The following is an 18,995-nucleotide window of genomic DNA, read 5'->3' on the forward strand; positions in this document are numbered from 1 at the left end:
AAAATATATGTATGGCTCTCAAATTTTTTTTTAACGTAATGCCACTCATATTTGGCTCTTTTGGTTCAAGAGTTTGCCGACCCCTGACCTATACCACTCCAGAATTCGGGTGGACACCGAGAATTTCATTAGGGAACGGGTTTCTAAAAAAACCTGACATCAGTGTTTCGAAATTTTTGTGTTAGAAATTAAAATCTAAGAAATTTTACTAAAAAGGGTTCTGGAGAATTACAAATCATTTTTTGCCGTGTTGTTTGTCTAAGCCCAAGGTATAGTTTATTGGCTTTCGATTTCAATGTGTAAAATCATTCTGATGATTTTCATATTTTGGGGGGGGCCAAGGCCCCCTGGCCCCCCCCCCCCCTGGGTGCGCCACTGCAGTAAACATACCCATGTCAAGCGGTGCGCTACACCCGTGAGTTAGGATTCACTGCAGAATATTCAAAAACATATTTACATATTGATGGAATTATTAAAAAATATCAGTTATTCAATAATTACATAAATAGAAGAAGAGAAAATAAATATGAACATACATTTTTATATTATATTTCTATTTAGGAGTTTAAAAATCTCCAATAAATTAGTGAATCACGGTTTTAATGTGAAAATAGTGAAAAATATCCTCTCCAAGTCTCAATAAAATGGTAATCTGAATGCAGTTCTTAGAAGTGACTCAAGTTATGTTCTTGTCATAATATTGTAAACTAGAAAAAATTAGCCCGTGGTGGTGCCACCTGTCAAATTCATAGATGTGCTATATAGTGCTCATAGTGTTCTGCAACTATTTTGATTAAAATTAAATTTTGACTTTATTACTGGAAAACCTCTAGTAGGTACTGTACTGTAAGCATCTGTCAAATCATTATGAGAGTAGGTATCCTATCATTTGTTTTCTTTAAGAAACCGAATAAAATAAATGATTCCTTTATTAATAATTGCGTGTGTTTATTTTTTGAATTTAGAATTTGCATTTAAGCCTCGATGACATTGAGCTACTTTACAAGCTGCTTGTTGGCGAATTTACAATCTGCTTGTAAATTCGCCCAGTGTCATCATCGAACAAGCTAACAAGCAGACAATCTACCAAGAAAAATTTAAAGCCGGTCAACTTTACACGCTACATGCTGCCGTGTGGGCCTACTGCGTCTACGCAGTAGTGCAATAGTAGCGACCTCCCGGTAAAAAGACGAACTACTCAATACGTCCTGTCAAAATAGTACCAAAAATGAATTTTTGAATTCGCTAGCTTGTTGGCTTCTGAGCGAGTGGAAAGTTTTGTGTGTCGTCATCACAATCGCACTAGCTGACTCGCCCGCTTTTAAATTCGCCAACAAGCAGCTTGTAAAGTAGATCAATGTCATTGAGGCTTTACCTCTTTTAATATGTCTTCTCCTGTATCACTCTCTTCTATACATTTATGTTTGTTTTCTCTTATGCGCTACAGGCAGACAGATATTATATATCAAGACGAATATTTATAATGTAATGCGCATGTATGTTATTTAGGATGTGGGATTTGAATATCAGAAAGAAGCAACTTTTATATTTTTCGAAGTAATTTATTTCATAGAATAATTCAAGAAAACTACATTTCCATAATAAAAAATAAATAAACAGACGGATTACAGTTTCTCCTTTACAATTGTATCACTGTTTCATCATTCAACATAACAGACACATTAAATTTTACTAAGTTTATAACTATAAATAGTATCTTTTTAAATATATAACCTATATATTGCCATATTGATAATTATCATAGTTATCATAATAATATTTACTATTATAATATTGTAGTAGATGAACCATTGAGATAATTAAAATTTTATAAATTTAAAAAAATATTTTAATAATAATTTACTAAACTTACAGGATTGAAAAATAACCTTGAAATTTTTTAATATGCAGGTACCTAGGTACTTGTAAGATGCCTGTACTGTATTCTGTTATAGAATATAATATTGGTATGTAGGAATTGCCAGTTGAAGTCATTTATTAGAAAAGTTTCAGTGTGTGGTTACAATATAAATCATATTATATATATTTTTATAATTATATAGTATACCACGTTTATTTCGAAACAACCACTCAATAATATCCAAGTTATGATAAAACTGAAGGTACCTACTGGTGATAGTATAAAATTTCATGTAATTTTTGTTATTATCGTCGGTGATGATTTACTGTATTATTTTATGTAGTTTAATTCACGTGAACCTACATATACCTCCTTAATTTTGCAATACAGTAAACCCTTGGAATATATAATTCCTTCTGGACACGTGTTTGTAATCCAAAGCACTCATATATCAAAGCATTTTCTGACCTTACTTGAGTGGTGCTTTCCTATAAAATTTTGCTTGTATTACAAGTCTACACTCATCAATTAAGTTCAAATTTAAATTAAAAAAAAAAATCGTACAAAACACTTGTAGACCAATTAGTGGTGGCGAAAGGTAGAAATAGGCTTTAGAGATCCGACATAAATAGTGCACACTAAACTTTGTCAGTCTTATGTATTTGTTTTCATTGAACTAAGATTACAATGTGTAGGTAGATAGTGTTTGTTAGTTTTTGAAATCCAATTAAACTCTGCCTAATCCAAGCCGTAGTAGATAAAAGTCAAAAAATATTCTATGAAATATCTAATATTATGCCATTAAACCATACATAATTTTAGATATTTTATAGATAGAAGTATATTTTTAATTGTTTATGGTTAGGGATAGGCAGGGCACAATGAATTTAAAAAAAACTAACAACCATACTATATTCTGTAATACGTATTCTTAATTAAATAAAAACAAATAAGACATTGTCTTTTGTTCCTCTACTCTTCGCCACTGAGACCAAGTTACTCGCAATCCAAGGTTTTACTGTATACCTAATGAAATAGGTACCTAACCATTGGTAGAGGTGTAAAAAAAATTGGGTATACTGCGTGATTGGGATGAAAAAATATTGATATTTTATCTATGTCACGAAGGCAAATAATTGTGTGTATACATAACTGTACGAAATGACATTTAAAATTTCAAATGAATCTAGAAAAAGTGGTGGGCTCTACCATGTATCCTCATAAAAAATGCACTGTAAAAAAATATTGATACTTTGAGGTATGAATATTATTTGCAAGAATAGCACAAAATGTGATGAAGTATTAGAGTTTAAGTCATTAAATTCCCTAATATACTTAGTTCAGTAATATCTAATTATTCATTATGGAATACATTGAAAAAGGTACCATAGGTGGGATGTCAAATTGTTATCGATACTTTTAAAGCTTGGACGCTTTTTAACTGGTTTTAACTGGTTCTATGCCTTCAGCGCGTTATCTCGCTCTATGAGGCCGTGATCGACAGGCCGCACATACAAATTTCACGAGTTATCTCTTCCGACTTTAAACTTAAATTATTAACCACTGTCAATTGATTTGCATAATCTAAAAAATTAAAAACACAATGACATCTGTTTGAATAATTATGAAATACTAAGTCACAAATTTTCGGTATTACATTGATTGTAGTAAGAGCTTTGCTCTACATTCGACGTGTGTTGTAAAAATCTGCGACCTATCAGATACTGCCATAATAACATGATACTTTGCAAGAATCTATAATATATTTCTTTCAAAACGATTCCGGTACCAACATTTTCTTTCTATACGGTAATGGTACCACCAAGCATTGTATTTATACCTTTTCTTTACCCTACCCTAGCCATAGGTACTCGGTACTCAAAGGTCATAATATTTTATAATAATATCTATATGATCCTATTAGGATCGGACATGGTCGAAAGAAAGAAACAATATCTCACGTACCTATATAATAAATTTGTTAAATCAATCAAATTAAATATTATTGCACATCTGAAATAAATTTAACTGAACTTCAAATAATATGTATATATATATAGGGAAGCTGCAAATATTTATACCAATGAGCAAAGTAGGTACCAATACCTATCGCAGTAAAGTGCCTATCGTAGTGCATTCACTGAACAATGATGCATGAATGCAATTTGGCAGGTTAAGGAGGATAGTGGTTTTTTTCAAAAAAACCTTTGATGAATTATAAAAATTTTAAATACGTACATACTACTAATATGTACTAATTTTATTTTTGTTAGTTTTGGTTTTATTGCAAATTCACTATTACTATTATTATGCCAAAAAATCAAAAATTTGATAGTGACTATAACGCCAGAAACAGATTGTTATCACGTTATATTATGCTAGAACCACAAGAACATTCTATAATAAAAACTGATAATCGACAAAAAGATTTCTTTTTTTATTAAAAATTATATATATAAATATAAGTGAGTATACATATTATATATTATTTTTAACACTACAATAGGCCATGAGGCCCGATGACAGTAGTGTAATGAAACAGTAGCGCATTTAGTAATAGAAGAGAAACAATCACAAACATCAAGGCTTTGAGAAAACCACATAAATATATTGTGACCTCACCGAGAATCAAACTCGGGGCCCATGGATAAAAGGTCAGTGCCTTATGCGCTGGACTACGAGGGCTGATAATAAAAAGAGAGTGATAATTATCTGTCATTTGTCGTTCCCACAATGTCACCCAACCAATTAAATAAATGAGACGTGAGATCACGAGACTCTAAAATGTGTAAATATTCAGAAAATAAACATTCTTTCATTACGCTGATGTTGAGGTTGGTGTGTTGTGATATGCGTGAGGTTTCTTCAGTGTGGTTCTGATATATTTAAATACTAAATAAAATGACATCCCAAGCTTTTTATCAGTGGTGCGAGCTTACACGCTCATGTGATATAATAATAGTCTGTTTCTGACTTAATTATCATATGATTAATAATTATATTTTTATTATTATTAGGCCTTTTAGAGAAAACTAACATTTTTTTATCTGTTTAAAAATAAATTATCTTTGCAAATCATTTGTAATGTGTACATATTTTTTACTTAGGAATTACTGATGAAATGACACTCCTCACCACTATCAGAATTATTGAGTATGGACCTAATAGGTTGAGCAAGTGGCTAACATCCATTTCTTGTAAAAACAAAATCTGTTAATACAACCTCCACTCTGTGGAGATCCATATGAATCTCTTAGGATCGAACATGGTGAAGTAGTAGTAGTGTTATGAATTTATATATAAATAGTCATTTTCGAGGGAGTAAGATAAAATTTCAAAGTTTTATTTTTCCTAAAATATAATATAAGATCTGAGCAAATCCGCTTGATTCAAAACTTGGCAAAAGAAGATGGATAACAAAAATAATCATATAAAATTTTATTAGGTAGGTACTTATTTATGGTGAATCAGAGGCACCTAGCGGAAAAATACAAAGCTTGCAATTAAAGACATTTTTTCGAGCTTCAATAATAATATGATGACCACACTGAAAGCAGATGTGATATAAATAAAAAGGATTTTAAATGGATATAAAAAAACATTACAACTATGAATATTAGTCAATAAACTTTTGAATACCTACACTAGAGAAAATTTAATAAACCAAATTTTAATAATAAATATAATGACCATAAAATAATATGTAATATTACGATGGGATTCTGTGTAATAATAATATGATGTCTTAAATTGCGAACTTTTTTTTGCGAAGGTTCTAGATGTCTCTACTTCTCCAGAAGGTCTGGAAGGATGTCTCTTGATCTGTTACTACAGGATTTTCCCAATGTTATTTTCATCAGAAGCACATTGATAGCCGAAAATGGAATAACGGGCACATTTTTTTCCAATGAAACTTACTTAACTTAATAATACTACATATATATAATGAAACAGATAGTCAGAAATATGTAATTTATTAATAAAAATATATATGAATGTCGTTGTATGCAAAAAATATATAAGAAAACCAAATGAAATTTTAAATTTTTAGTGGGGTCTTTGGCATTGGATTTCTTCAATCAATTTTGAGTGGTTAAGAATGTATGTCATACCTATTTCTATTCTTAAACAGTCATTTAAATTCGCATCAGTGAGTCGCGGCCTGTATTTCGATTTTATTATGTTCATTTGTTGAAAATAATGCACAAATGAGTCCGTGGGCTCACGCAAAGGAGCTCGAGGGCATAGGCTTGGGAATCCTTTTGTTACGTCATAGCCTGATTTGTAATTGAATGAAGATTTTTAAAAAACTATAATCATTTAATTAACTCGTCCATCGTAATCATTATCACGAAATTTATGTGATTAAGTCAGTACCTAATAATATATTATGTGTTTATTATGTAATCCAAGAATGATTTTCATACCTAATCTAATTTTGTCTATGACAAAGTGTACATGTAATAATATAATATAAGTCAGTCGAAAAATTATTTGCTACCTACTTAATAATCTAATATTGTGTTGAAATTTTAAACACACATCCAATAATTATTTAATTTAAAAATGTATTTTTGGTTTAGAAAACACTGAATTTGAAATAATATTATATACAAGCATTATACACAACAAATTCGTTTTATACTTTGGTACATAATATTTTATTATTATAGTATTTTGATAGAAATCATGACACATTTCAATAATATGTGACAAACATTGTATACTTATTTATAGGTAGACAGTTGTTAATGAATATTTTACACTGCATTCATAAAATTTAATAATTGCAAGGAAATTGACTTCAAACATATGACCTTCATCTTGGTGGTAGGGGGTACAAATCGTCCTTCTATATCTATAAGGATGAAATAGCCAGACCATATAAATATAATGTGGTACATACTTACTATTTTTCATCAATAAAATATCATCAGTAAAAATAGGATTCTAAAAATGAATTCGATAAGGTGATACTTATTTGAAATTTAATTAAAAATAATTTCATTTAAACCAAATAAAATTTAAGCATGTACAACCAATTATGTTTACTATACAAGATGAGTAAATTAAAAGAAAAACTGTGTTTTTACATGGTCTGGTCATATAGGGACTATACATAAATGGATATGAGATGGGTCTGGGTAGTTGAAGACAAAAAATAGAAATATACATTATACCTTACAATCATTACATGAATGATTCTAAAAACATCAAAACTTTATTACAAAAGACTTATTATTTGTTTATTTATAACAGGAAGAAGTTTAAAAATGTAAAATAAAGATTGGATGTGGGATTATTATCAAATTATTATATTTAACCACCACAGAAAATAGAAAATATTATAAATCATATACTTAGATCGTTTAATGGTCTAATAAATAATTCACATAAAATAAGCATAGGTTTTACCTCCACCAATTAATTATCTATAGGTATAACTAATGTTATTATTAATTATAAAAAATCTAAATTTTACATGCACAACCAGTATCATTAATGACTAAATCTTGATTTAAAGGAATTACTCACATTCAGTATACCTAATATTGTATGTAACCATACTCGTTTCATGAAGATAGGAATATATTAAATATCTTATCCTATTAATTAATTGTATATGACTATTTCCAGTACGTATTCATAGTTTTATTCATTATGATGTGAAAACATCAAGTCAAATTTTTTACGGTAGTATTTTTTTTAACAAAACGATTCTTTAAAAATGTTTGGTATTATTTGTTCACTTCTTTATAATATGGAGATGTATTAATAATAATAATTATTCACGACTAGAGATTACTCATTTGAACATAATGCAAAAATTATAACTAGAACCATCTGATTCCACCTTTATTTTGGTTTATGTTTATATAATATAATAATATTAAAATGTACCCACTTTACAATTTTCTTTATTTTTTGTATCATACAGTCACGGTCATAATGAAGGTGTGTCAAAGATTCAATACTCAATGATGACTCTTACCTTGAATTAAAAAAAAAAACAATTATGTGATTTTGCTAAAATATAATATAATGTAATATATTTAATAAAATTACAAGTGACATCTCTATAAATAGTATGAAATTATTGGATTGAGAATTTATATGAAAACTAATACGTAGCTGAAGAGTAGGCATGTCATACTTCAAATATGCTGAAAAAAATAGCAGCATACAAACTGCATGTATGCTTATTTACTTATGACCGTGACTGTACACTCTGACTTGTTTAATTTACTTAGTTAGATATACTGTGAAACTCCGATTTTACGTTTTTGAAGGGATAGAGAAAAAAATGAAAATAGGTACGTAGGTACAGAGAAAATGTAGATAAGTAATTAAAAAATATTTTTTTGTTGCAAATTATACAAATTGGTTTGGAGGAGTATTAATATGTCAACGTGTTCTTTCGCTTTTTAGAGAACGTTCCTTTTCTCTTGAACTAACAATATTTTTTTGCTGAGACATTATTTGAACATGTTTAAACACAGAAAAACTTATTCAATCGCGTTGCGTAATGTTGGTTTTGGGTACTGTAGACATGTCTATAATTAGAAACACGTACATATGCCTGGAATTCATATCAATGGTTGCATTGAACAGTGAATGTGTTCAAATAAATTCGATTCAATTGAATTTTGAATATTTCAGATGTGAATTGCGGAAATTAAATGTAAATACTTACTAAAATGAAACGAGACCGCAGAAACTATATACAAATAGTAGTAAAACATGAATTCAGGACACGTAATATCGGAGTTCAACTGCATTTTTTTCCTTGTTTTTTATAAGCAATTCAGACTGGTGTGATTGTTCGTTAATGAATTCTCTAAAGATTAATTAGAGAAATAACTGAATGGGTACACTTTCAACACTAAAGTTAAATTAAATAAAATTCTGACTTATATATGATTAGAAACAGGAATCAATGTTTAAAACATACCTGAAAACTAAGGTATTGTTTTGCAAGTATGTGAGGACTAGATTTATGTGTTAGAAATAGCTTTTATCATTTGTGTTGAATACAATAATATATTATAGCCCATTTACACATGCACGGATTTCCTGGCAACAATAGTGTGTAAATTAAACTATTGCGATGATAACTGTTTACACGCAAAAGTGCTGACCGTCTCGCTGACATTCATCACATTCTTCAAGCGTAAGTGAGACGCATTGTTGTCATTGTATGGTGCTATTTGATAGGTTATGTATATTGAAAAATTTCAAAATGCTCTGCACGGTGTAGTTCATATTTTTTCCGGCAGGTTAACTATCGTGTGAAAATTCAGAAGCCGCTAAACTTTTTTGATCCGTGTTTTTCGATTTTCGATATGGTCGCGACAATATGTACTACCGCCAGTAAATTTATGCAAGTGTCAACTGGCTATAAGGTTACAAAAAAAATCATTATATACACGCGCTTACTTTAAGATTACTTGACTAAAACTTCACATTTTCTTAAATTTTGAGATTTTTGAAAGTAGCTGAATACCACATTAATAGACAAAATAAATCGTCAAGCTGTTATAAATCTATTTCAAATAAATATGAGGTAGGTATTGAAATTATTGAGACATTATGTTTTTTTATTACACTGGGTACCTATGAAATTCCATGTCAAAACAAATACAACACACATAAAAATGAATTGTCTTCATACCAAAGATGTCGAAGAAAACCTTTATGTATAAGAACATTCCACATGATAGCTAAACATAATATTATTAATTTAATAATTTTGTAAATTATTGTATAAAATAAAACAATTATATCATATTTTGCAACAGCTTCGGAAACAGATATACCAATTATTAGAAATTGTTTAGCATCAAGTGGGATTCGAATACACAATTTTCAGTTGCCGGAGGAGCAATTTACTCATTAAAATTATTTATTTCAGTATCCAGCTTAATGGGTAAAGCATTGCAAGTGCCTGGCAAGTGAAATTGTGTATTTTAATAGTTTTAACCAGTTCTATGCCTTCAGTGAGTTATCTTGCTCTATGAGGGCGTGATTGACAGGCCGCACATACAAATCTTATCGAGTTATCTCGTCTGACTTTAAACTCAAATTACTAGCCACCGTCGATTGATTTGCATAATCTAAAAAATTAAACACACAGTGACATCTGTTTGAATAATTATGTGATTCTAAGCCACAAATTATCCGTTTTACACCGATTTTAGTAAAGCTTCGCTCTAAATTCAATGTGTGTCGTTAAAAATCTGCGGCCTGTCAGATACTACCATAGTAATATCGTGACTAGAAAAGGTTAATATGTAGTTCCAGGTTAATATAATATATTCAATAGAAATAATGCTATGTTATGTAAATTATATTCAGCATTGGACAAAAAATATGATAATTTACATAGTATTTATCAATTTATGAAATGGGTCCTGATTATTATTTAATTATGTGGATGCTTTTGTCTTATTTTATTTGATTGTACAATGGCTTTACACTGAGAATTGACAATATTTTCAAAGTAATTCGTTTAATATTTGGCAAAAATAAAGTTTGTATGTCAATAATGCTCAATAATAAACTGACAAAATCAGTCGCAAGAAAACTAAAAACACTAACCTTCAAAGTAGTCATATGGATACCGAGATGATAATGATTTTTGTAACTGTTATTTAAACAGTTTATAAATATTATGTAGGAAAGTGAAAGTACTTAAGACATCACCCGCCTCAAGTAATGTATTTTGAAATTGTCATAAACGATGGACTATAATTAATTTTCTTATGTCGGTAGTGTTACATGACCACAAGCATTTCAATCTCAAATTGTCACAAAAGTTCACACAGTTTACTCTTATGCTTTGTCGGTTTCTGTTTGGCCGGGATCAGCGCCACTTGCTTTTCTTTTGAACAGTTCTCTTCAGCAATAGTCGTATTTGAGGAGTTTTCATTATTTGAATGCCTTCTTTCAGTGTTATACAATGACCTGGAAAATATATTTACTATTAATTATTGTTTATTAAATAAAATGATCTGTTTCCTAATAATATAGAAAAAAAACCTTCTTATATTATCGACCGTGTTTAGGAAAAAGGGCGTAACCCACACAGATCAAATTTTACAGGAGAAGCAAAAAACATTCTTTGAATGATTTTGGTTCAATATTAATAAAAAAAATAGGCACAGACATTGGGTGCAAGATGGTTGATGATTTGGTGTAATATCTTTTCGATTTACTAATAATTAATGAAGTTATTACTGAAAAATCATTAAAATTGAGGGTAAATGCTTTTTTCCTTAAATTAATACTTAATTAAAGTTCAATTAAAAATTAAATTTAGATAATAAATCGGCATTTGCGGCTTACTTCCTTTTTACAGAACGTGTATTTAATTGTATACATTGTTAATATCTAATAAAAGCACTTTTCAAAAAATCGAGGGTTACGCCCTTTTTCCTAAACACAGTCGTTATGCAGATGGAGAATTTATATATAAAAGTGATGTTGAAGAAAACATTACTAATGCTAATGATTAAATCAAGTGCAAATCATATCACATTGGAGATATAGTTGTAACAAAATTCGTGTTACATTAAAGTAGCCTTCATTTTTACATTTTTAAATATTTTTCTCGATTCTCATTCTATCTATCATATTATGTAGGTATATTCATAAAATATCAAGTCCAGTTCCGTTTGTTAGTTAAACAGAATGAAATGGGAGGTTGATTGGAAAGTCGTTTATCAGCTGCAATGTCTATATTTTATGACTAACTTTATACATGATTTTTAATTCATTTTAATAACGTTAAGAAAATTTTATTTTCCTTTTCGTTTTTTATAATTGTTTAGGAAATATCTATTTAAATTCTATTTGCATTCTAAATGTGCTTGATGGTTTCTTGTGATTATCCTAAAATGGTAGAATATAGAGGTTTTTTTTAAAAAAAAAATATATAATATTGAATTTAATCTTGCCTCGACAATCTGGATCTGACGGCTTTCCCCAGAGACCTTCCTTTCCTCAGCGATTGAAACCGTGGTCTTGTGGATGTTGGCTCCAAACTTGCATAGCTGTGATTTTCTTTATCAGCTTGGTCCATCGAATGACTGCAGTTCAGAGTCGTGACGGTGAACTCCAGATCTTTAATAACTTCTGATGAAGCTGTAAATTCAGAAATCATTAAGTAATTTAATTTTGTTCACAGAGACAGTAGTATTAATAACATTTTGTTGGAGGTAGTATGAATGGATTTGGCTATTCTGCCAAACAGAAACGGTGTGAAAACTATTTGCTATGTCATACTGAATGTGCTAGACTAGAATGTAGAAATTTCAACTTGCTTATGTTAGACAATATTAATTAAGTATAACATTAATAACATCCATATGACTACAAAATAAATGAATGTTCATCATTGATTCAAAATTTAATCTTAGAGGATGTTAACAACATTTAATCGTTATTAAATGTAATTTTTTGTTAATTACATCTTCAATTTGTAAAACTACTGCAGAGTGTAAGACAGAAGGTTGAGAACATGACAGAAGAAAATTGATACTTAGAAAAGTTCGGCAGATCTTAAAACTACTATGAATGAACTATATTCAAAATCTAATAATCCTGGTAAGTTATCAGAAAAAATTAGTAGATTAGTCTCCGCTCATTAAAACGTGTGATCTCGCGCTTGGCCCCGCCATACTTCCTCCATGGGTGTGGGAGACAGTCAGTAAAGAACGCCGGCAAGGGGCATATGTGGGAAAAACACAACGTCTTGTGGTTATGTCAGCGCTGACTCTTATGATGGCATTTTTTCTACACACATAGACGGCAATATCCCTCACGGCACATCTGGACCGGATGACCGAAACTGAAATGGTTGGATTGTGTACAGTGACAGAGAGCGGAAACATACTGCATATTTGGGGCTAAAGAATGGGGGGAAAAGTGGCCAATTCTTTGGAGGCGGCTAGGACCCACATTGAGTTATAGTCTCCATGATAATACAGGATTAATTATGTTGATTATTATTATGATTAGGATTATTATGATTAATGTTACGCCGAATGTGCGAAATAGAATATTACATGAAATGGGCAAAATTTTGCCTAAATCATGAAAAATGCAAGCCCGTTGCCTTATTCATGAATTAGACAAAATATCTGGAGAGTGCGTGAAATCGGCAGTAATTTTTCTGCCTACTTCATGTCTTGGACAAATTAGATAGTAGCGCTACGGTGGTATTTTTTGCAACTAAACTAAATGTATCAATTCTCATGCATTGGTCAAAATGTACATTTATATTATCTATGGTCAAAATAGTTGATCGCGCTCCGTGGTGTTTTTTGCAACTAAACAAATGTGTCAAATGAGATTGATTATAATATAAAAATATACCAATCAATAATATGATAACGGAAGAATTTTATTGAAAAGTATTTTCGCGATTTGATTCGTGCTTGGGTATCAATTGTGCAATGGTCGATTGAATGTTTGTGATAGTTTGTTGACACTTGATAGCTAACCTCAAAATGGACATTCAGTTGAATAATTTAATTCAGAATTACAAAACCTAACCTAACCTAACCTAACCTAACCTAATAATAATAATATTATATTATGTCCAATTATAACTAATAAAACCATCCGTATTAAATTTACTTTTTCTTCTGTCATGTTGACAGTTCAAGAATTCCATACCGTGGCGAATTCATGTACTCAGCAGAAAAATGACCTAATTCATGAATAAGGCAACAGGCTTGACTATTACATGAATTAGCCAAAATTTTGCCCATTTCATGTAATAGTCAATTTCGCACATTCGGTGTAACATATACACTATCAATAGTAACAAAATGATTATTTGAACCTGAAAATTCTTCCACAGGCTTATCAATGGTGTCATGGTCAATCCACGTGAGGCCCATCTCCACCTTTTCAGCGAGGTCCTGCCACCGCTGCCTGTTTTCTACCGTACCCTGGTACAGTGGAAGAATCCATGGGAACGAATCTGACAAGACTTTGTACAGCGGCATGCAGATTACGTCTATGAAGCCCACTTGCATCTGAGGCAGCTCATCTTTTCTTTCTCTGTAATGGCGAATGTATACATAACATACAATATGACTGTTCATTGGCTATTAATTATTAGGTAGCTTATTGATAATTGGTACTCTATGTAAAATGCCATTGTTAAAAATGATGCAACCGAAGATTTACACACTTACACAAAACATTGATATGAAATTATAAGGTATGTCTTCATCTGATTTGAAGCATATAACGTATGAGTGGCAGTGAAGTTTTTCCGTGAAGCATAAGAAGCGTTTGCTTTGATTTGGAAAGGCAACTTCACACTGACTTACCCAGAAAGTGAAAAGGAAGAAAAAAATGTTTTTAGGTATTAAATGATGTACACACCTATCCATCATAGCGACTGGCTGTTGGTTGAGTTGAAGCTTCTCCAAATCTCCTTGGTCAAAGAATTCATCAGCGACAAGTTTAGCCACTCTGTGTTGAACTTCCCAGGGCTTAGCGATTGCTGACACATCACACGCTGTCATCATCATCCCACACAGCACTGAAAGTGTAGAGCCAACAATATTAATAATCGTAAATCATTTTACTGTAGGTACCAGTAAATCAATGTGACGATTAGTTAAAGGACGTTATTGAATGTGCTGAAGCATAGGTTTACAATATTATAGTGATATGTACCTAGGTAATGAACTGTTAATGCTGAAATTCATAATATTTTAATGGTATGTAATAAAAATAACTAATCTTCAATCATGAAGCTTTTGTGGTGATGTCGCAGGTTAGTCAACAATATAATTTTAATATTTTTACTATACCTAATGAATACAAGGTATAACAATATTAGATTCATTGTTATTGAAAATACTTACATAATCTTGAAAAACCTCAGAAACAAAAAAAAAAATAATTTAATTACCTATCCACCAAGTTCAAGAATTTCAATAATACTCGAATTGATATTGAATGCTGGATGCCATCGATAATTAAGTTAGTAATATGTTTTATCTTGATTATTTACAAAGATGGTCGCCTTACATTTGGCAAAGTTTGAAGTGTCTCAGACAGCGTAGTTTATTAGTAATAATTCGCATGAATCATAAATGGACCGATAGCTCCAACTTTCTTTTTAGGATTTTTCCTAATACATATTAAGTACATTATTTGATGTATTTTCCATACTTTTCATACATTATACATAAATATATATAATATTTAATTGGTTTTAGTGTTATACTTCACACCTCTTTTGCATATTTTCTGAAAATATGTACTAATAATAAGAAGTTTTCTTCTTATATATTCTGGTTGAAGTAGGATGTGAGGAAGAAAGCTATTGAAGAACTGAAGTACCGTCCGAGACTATAATTATTCCTATTAACGTAGAAGATTGTATAAAAAATGTCCTTACACTCTTTTTTGTCTTCACTCTGCCAACCAAACTCTCCATCCTCTGTCAGTTCGAGGAATTTACTCCTCTTTTTGAAGTACATGGCCAGGTCTGTTGACAAAATGGCTGTCTCAACAATTTTCATAACGCTTTTGTAGTCAACGGTTGATAGGGCCTAAAATGAAAAATAATGTCGCTATAATAAAGAATATCGTCATGCAGCATGTTTAAAGCATAAAATAGGACAGCACGGCTTTGACGAAATGAATGGATTTTAATGACCTTAATAGATAGGGCTTTTAGCCTACGTGCACATACTTGTGGATGTGACAGGTTAGCATGTTTTTGTTAGTGTAAAATTTGTGGCATTCTTGATTTGGTCCATCCATTTGAAATGAGCCCTTCCTCGTCCTCTCCGAGCTTTGACCCGACTCTATGAGTTTTTCCAGGTTGTCATCATCTCTGTGAGCCAACTGAGGAGAGTCTCTCTTGAATCTGGAGTTCGCTGATTATAGAGTCGTTGGTACGTTTTCATTACGGAATATCTGTTGTGCACATTGTAGGCAATTATTTCAATTATTAGATATTCAATGTAAAAAAGCATCGACATTGGAGCTTATAGATTTTATTAACGATTTATCATTAAATTGGGAAAAGATATTGAAAAATTGGTGAATGAATTTTTCCTATAACCAAATAGATGAATTATTAAGAATATTATATGGAAATATTAAGGGAAAATTATGGTAGGTATCTTACTTTTAAAAACACGGAGTGGGGATTACGTGATTAAATTGCAAAGTGGATTAGGTAATATTTGTAGCTATGCCATTGATGTTAGGATATTACCTGGAATATGTTATTGCTCTCGCTATTGAGTATCATGACACACTGGTCAAAGTGATGATGCTCCATCGTGGAAGTGGTGTACAGGATGGCCAGCGGGCTCTCCGTTTTTGTCTGGAAAGCATTGTTGGTCCCTCTGTGGTCCAGGTCATGGCACAAACATGCCACGAGCAGGCCTAAGATCTCAAGGTCTGACATAAACCTAGAAAATTAATTAAACCCACAGGATTAATCACCAATTGCCAATAAATTGGTAGAAAATAATACATTGAAATAGGTACTTTGTCATAAACAATAATAGATATTTTTTGGTCGGTATTCAAAGTGGGAAAAAAGTAAATTACTATGACCAGATCATAATGGCGAAGACTAGGTTGGCTATTAAATGTTTATTTTGCCATTAAAAAGTCGTAAATGGTGCAGATTGGTTGATTCTTTCATCTGAAAATATTCAAATTACAACGCGAATAACTAGTAACATCTATAAATTGTATTAAACTGTCGGTCCGATAATCCTCACTCAATCTTTATGAAAATGACTAGACTGCGTCAAGTTTAACGTGAAGCGTGGCCGTTTCGAGAACTACAATACTGACAATCCTTTCATAATATATCGCAGCGCTACGACGGCGGCCATGACACTTCAACTTATAATTTTCGCACTCTAGCGCCATGTTATGTAGAAATAAGGAAGATCTAAAAATTTCTAACAGGTAACTACAAAAAACATTAATAATAAATAGATTGAAGTTAATGACGAAAGCCGAATTTTCAGGTAAAGTCAAATGCATAAGCTCGAACAAATTGCCCACTTTTCCAAAGAGTACTATACTCTTAGACTATAGATATAGACTATACTAAAACCCAACGCAGCAACCCACTTATCATTATGTTATGTGCAGTGAAGTATGCGGGTATTCTTTGCCACTGTTCTATAAAGCAGAAGCTCCTTAATATTTTTTGCCACTAATACATTCCTGTTGGTTTTTGGCATTATTAATAAGTTGTTTTAGTAGGGCCCCAATATTATAATATATATACGTAAATGGTTCACTGCTTATATGTATCTTCTGTATAAGAATTAAACAATCATATTATATCTTGTGTATATTTAGTACTCAATAAAAAGTGACTAAAATTATGTACGTTTCTTTCCTATATTATTATTATTCTAAATTATTTTAAAAATCAATCAGTTCCGATTGGTTGAGCCCCTTTAACCATGGCCCCCACATCCTAAAGCGGGCCCCAAGGCTACGATATTTGTCGCCCCCCCTACCTATCGCCAAGGTTAAAGGCAGTGTGATGCTCTATAGTAGCGTTTGCCAAATGGTGTTCACGTTCACATCACGCAACCACTTACCTACCTATTTAAAAATATAAACATTAATACTGGAAAATCAATGACTTTTTTTGCTATTAGAGCAAATTTGTGATGTGTGTTTATTTCACTTATTTGGTCGACTCGCCACACCGGGCCCCCCAAGAGCCCGGGCCCCCAGGCTAGAGCCCTGTCAGCCCCCTCCTTGTGGGGGCCATGCCTTTAACCATCACATTTACATTACTGTTACTCTGGTAATGCATAATACTATACTCATACCTTTCCATTTTACCAGTCTTGAGCATGGCAAACATGGTTTGCGCTACGTTGAGTGCGTGTCTCCAGTTGTGATATTTTACGGGACGATAGTTCTTCTTCACGCTAAGAATCCATCGGCAGAGGACCTGGAACAATGAATAATTTATGTGTGTAGGCAATAGTTTCTTTATTCTTTTACTATGTCTGTGATTTCACAATATACCTAATACAATCTAATAATCATAACTGTACATCTACCTAATAGTTTTACCGATTGCCGAGTCACCACATGGACATAACTTAAAAAAAATATTCACATCGATTTTATTGAAAATAATTTATACAGAAAACGGCTCACTTGCCTCCCACAAACGCGCAACCTCCAATATAGTAATTTATCGGATCTTATTTGGGATTATTATGTTTTTGTATTTCCTTGTAATTAGTTAGGTAATATTCTTCAGTCTAACATCTTTATGTAGTAACCTTTACTATTTTTTAGCACGTTTTTATTAACTCGTATTCTTGTTTGTCCGGTACGGATTTTTTCTTGTGTGTCCAGTATAATTTTTTTCTTGTTTGTCTAAAATTTGTATTGGACGATTGAATTTTTTTTAACTAACTCAGTGCTCGAAATGGAAAATTTCACGAACAGGAACGCTCGACAATTTTCCAAAAATGTGTGATATTAGATATAATAATATCTGTAATATAAAAATATCTTTTACTTTTACATGATGTACTTTTTTTATCATCATCTTCGCCCAATACGCTATCGGCTATAACAATTAGTGGTAACATACAAATATAGAGTCATTTTAGTTTACGAAATCGTTTTCTAAAAAATACATTAATAATTATACAAATATAAATAACTAAACGTATATGAATCTAATTGGAGTGGGAAACATTATTAAAATACACGAAACAATAGACAAACTAATCACAATTTCCCATTGGTTTCGTTAGTAGTTTGAATAAAAATATGCAACTAAGAGTGGATAGAAATATGAGTGAAGATTCTTCGGTTTAAACAAAATACATGCCGCTTTTTTCAAAGCTCTGATTTTTCGTAAATTCGAAATATTTTGATTATGGTAAACTATTTTTTAATCAAATCAAAATCCATCGTATACGAAAAAGCAAGGGCATGGTTTTAAATAAATTAATTAAAAAAGTATGTAATACGCAAGATTTACAAATGTAGCATTATTTATTAAATATGAATCATTTTAAACAACCTCAGAAGTGTAGGTACATATTATTAGAAAAAAAATATTTACATCATGTGGACATGTAGGATA

The 18,995-nt window shown here is 31.2% G+C and overlaps 1 protein-coding gene across 1 annotated transcript in view; it reads right to left on the minus strand.

Moving 5' to 3' along the window:
* Positions 1-11,807: 11,807 nt before the first annotated feature.
* The window catches only part of LOC147067264 (cGMP-specific 3',5'-cyclic phosphodiesterase-like), a 164,372-nt gene continuing 157,184 nt past the window's right edge, over positions 11,808-18,995 (minus strand). Inside the window, exons 11-16 of the mRNA XM_085954983.1 lie at positions 17,713-17,837; positions 16,116-16,314; positions 15,288-15,441; positions 14,261-14,420; positions 13,710-13,930; positions 11,808-12,004 (exon numbers count right to left, since the gene is read on the minus strand). Of these exons, the coding sequence (XP_085811109.1) occupies positions 11,808-12,004; positions 13,710-13,930; positions 14,261-14,420; positions 15,288-15,441; positions 16,116-16,314; positions 17,713-17,837 (1,056 nt within the window). The remainder of the gene's footprint in view (positions 12,005-13,709; positions 13,931-14,260; positions 14,421-15,287; positions 15,442-16,115; positions 16,315-17,712; positions 17,838-18,995) is intronic.

This window comes from Rhyacophila brunnea, unplaced genomic scaffold (genome assembly GCF_057557595.1).
Source record: "Rhyacophila brunnea isolate RB1 unplaced genomic scaffold, BYU_Rbru_1.0 scaffold_4, whole genome shotgun sequence".
NCBI lineage: Eukaryota > Metazoa > Arthropoda > Insecta > Trichoptera > Rhyacophilidae > Rhyacophila > Rhyacophila brunnea.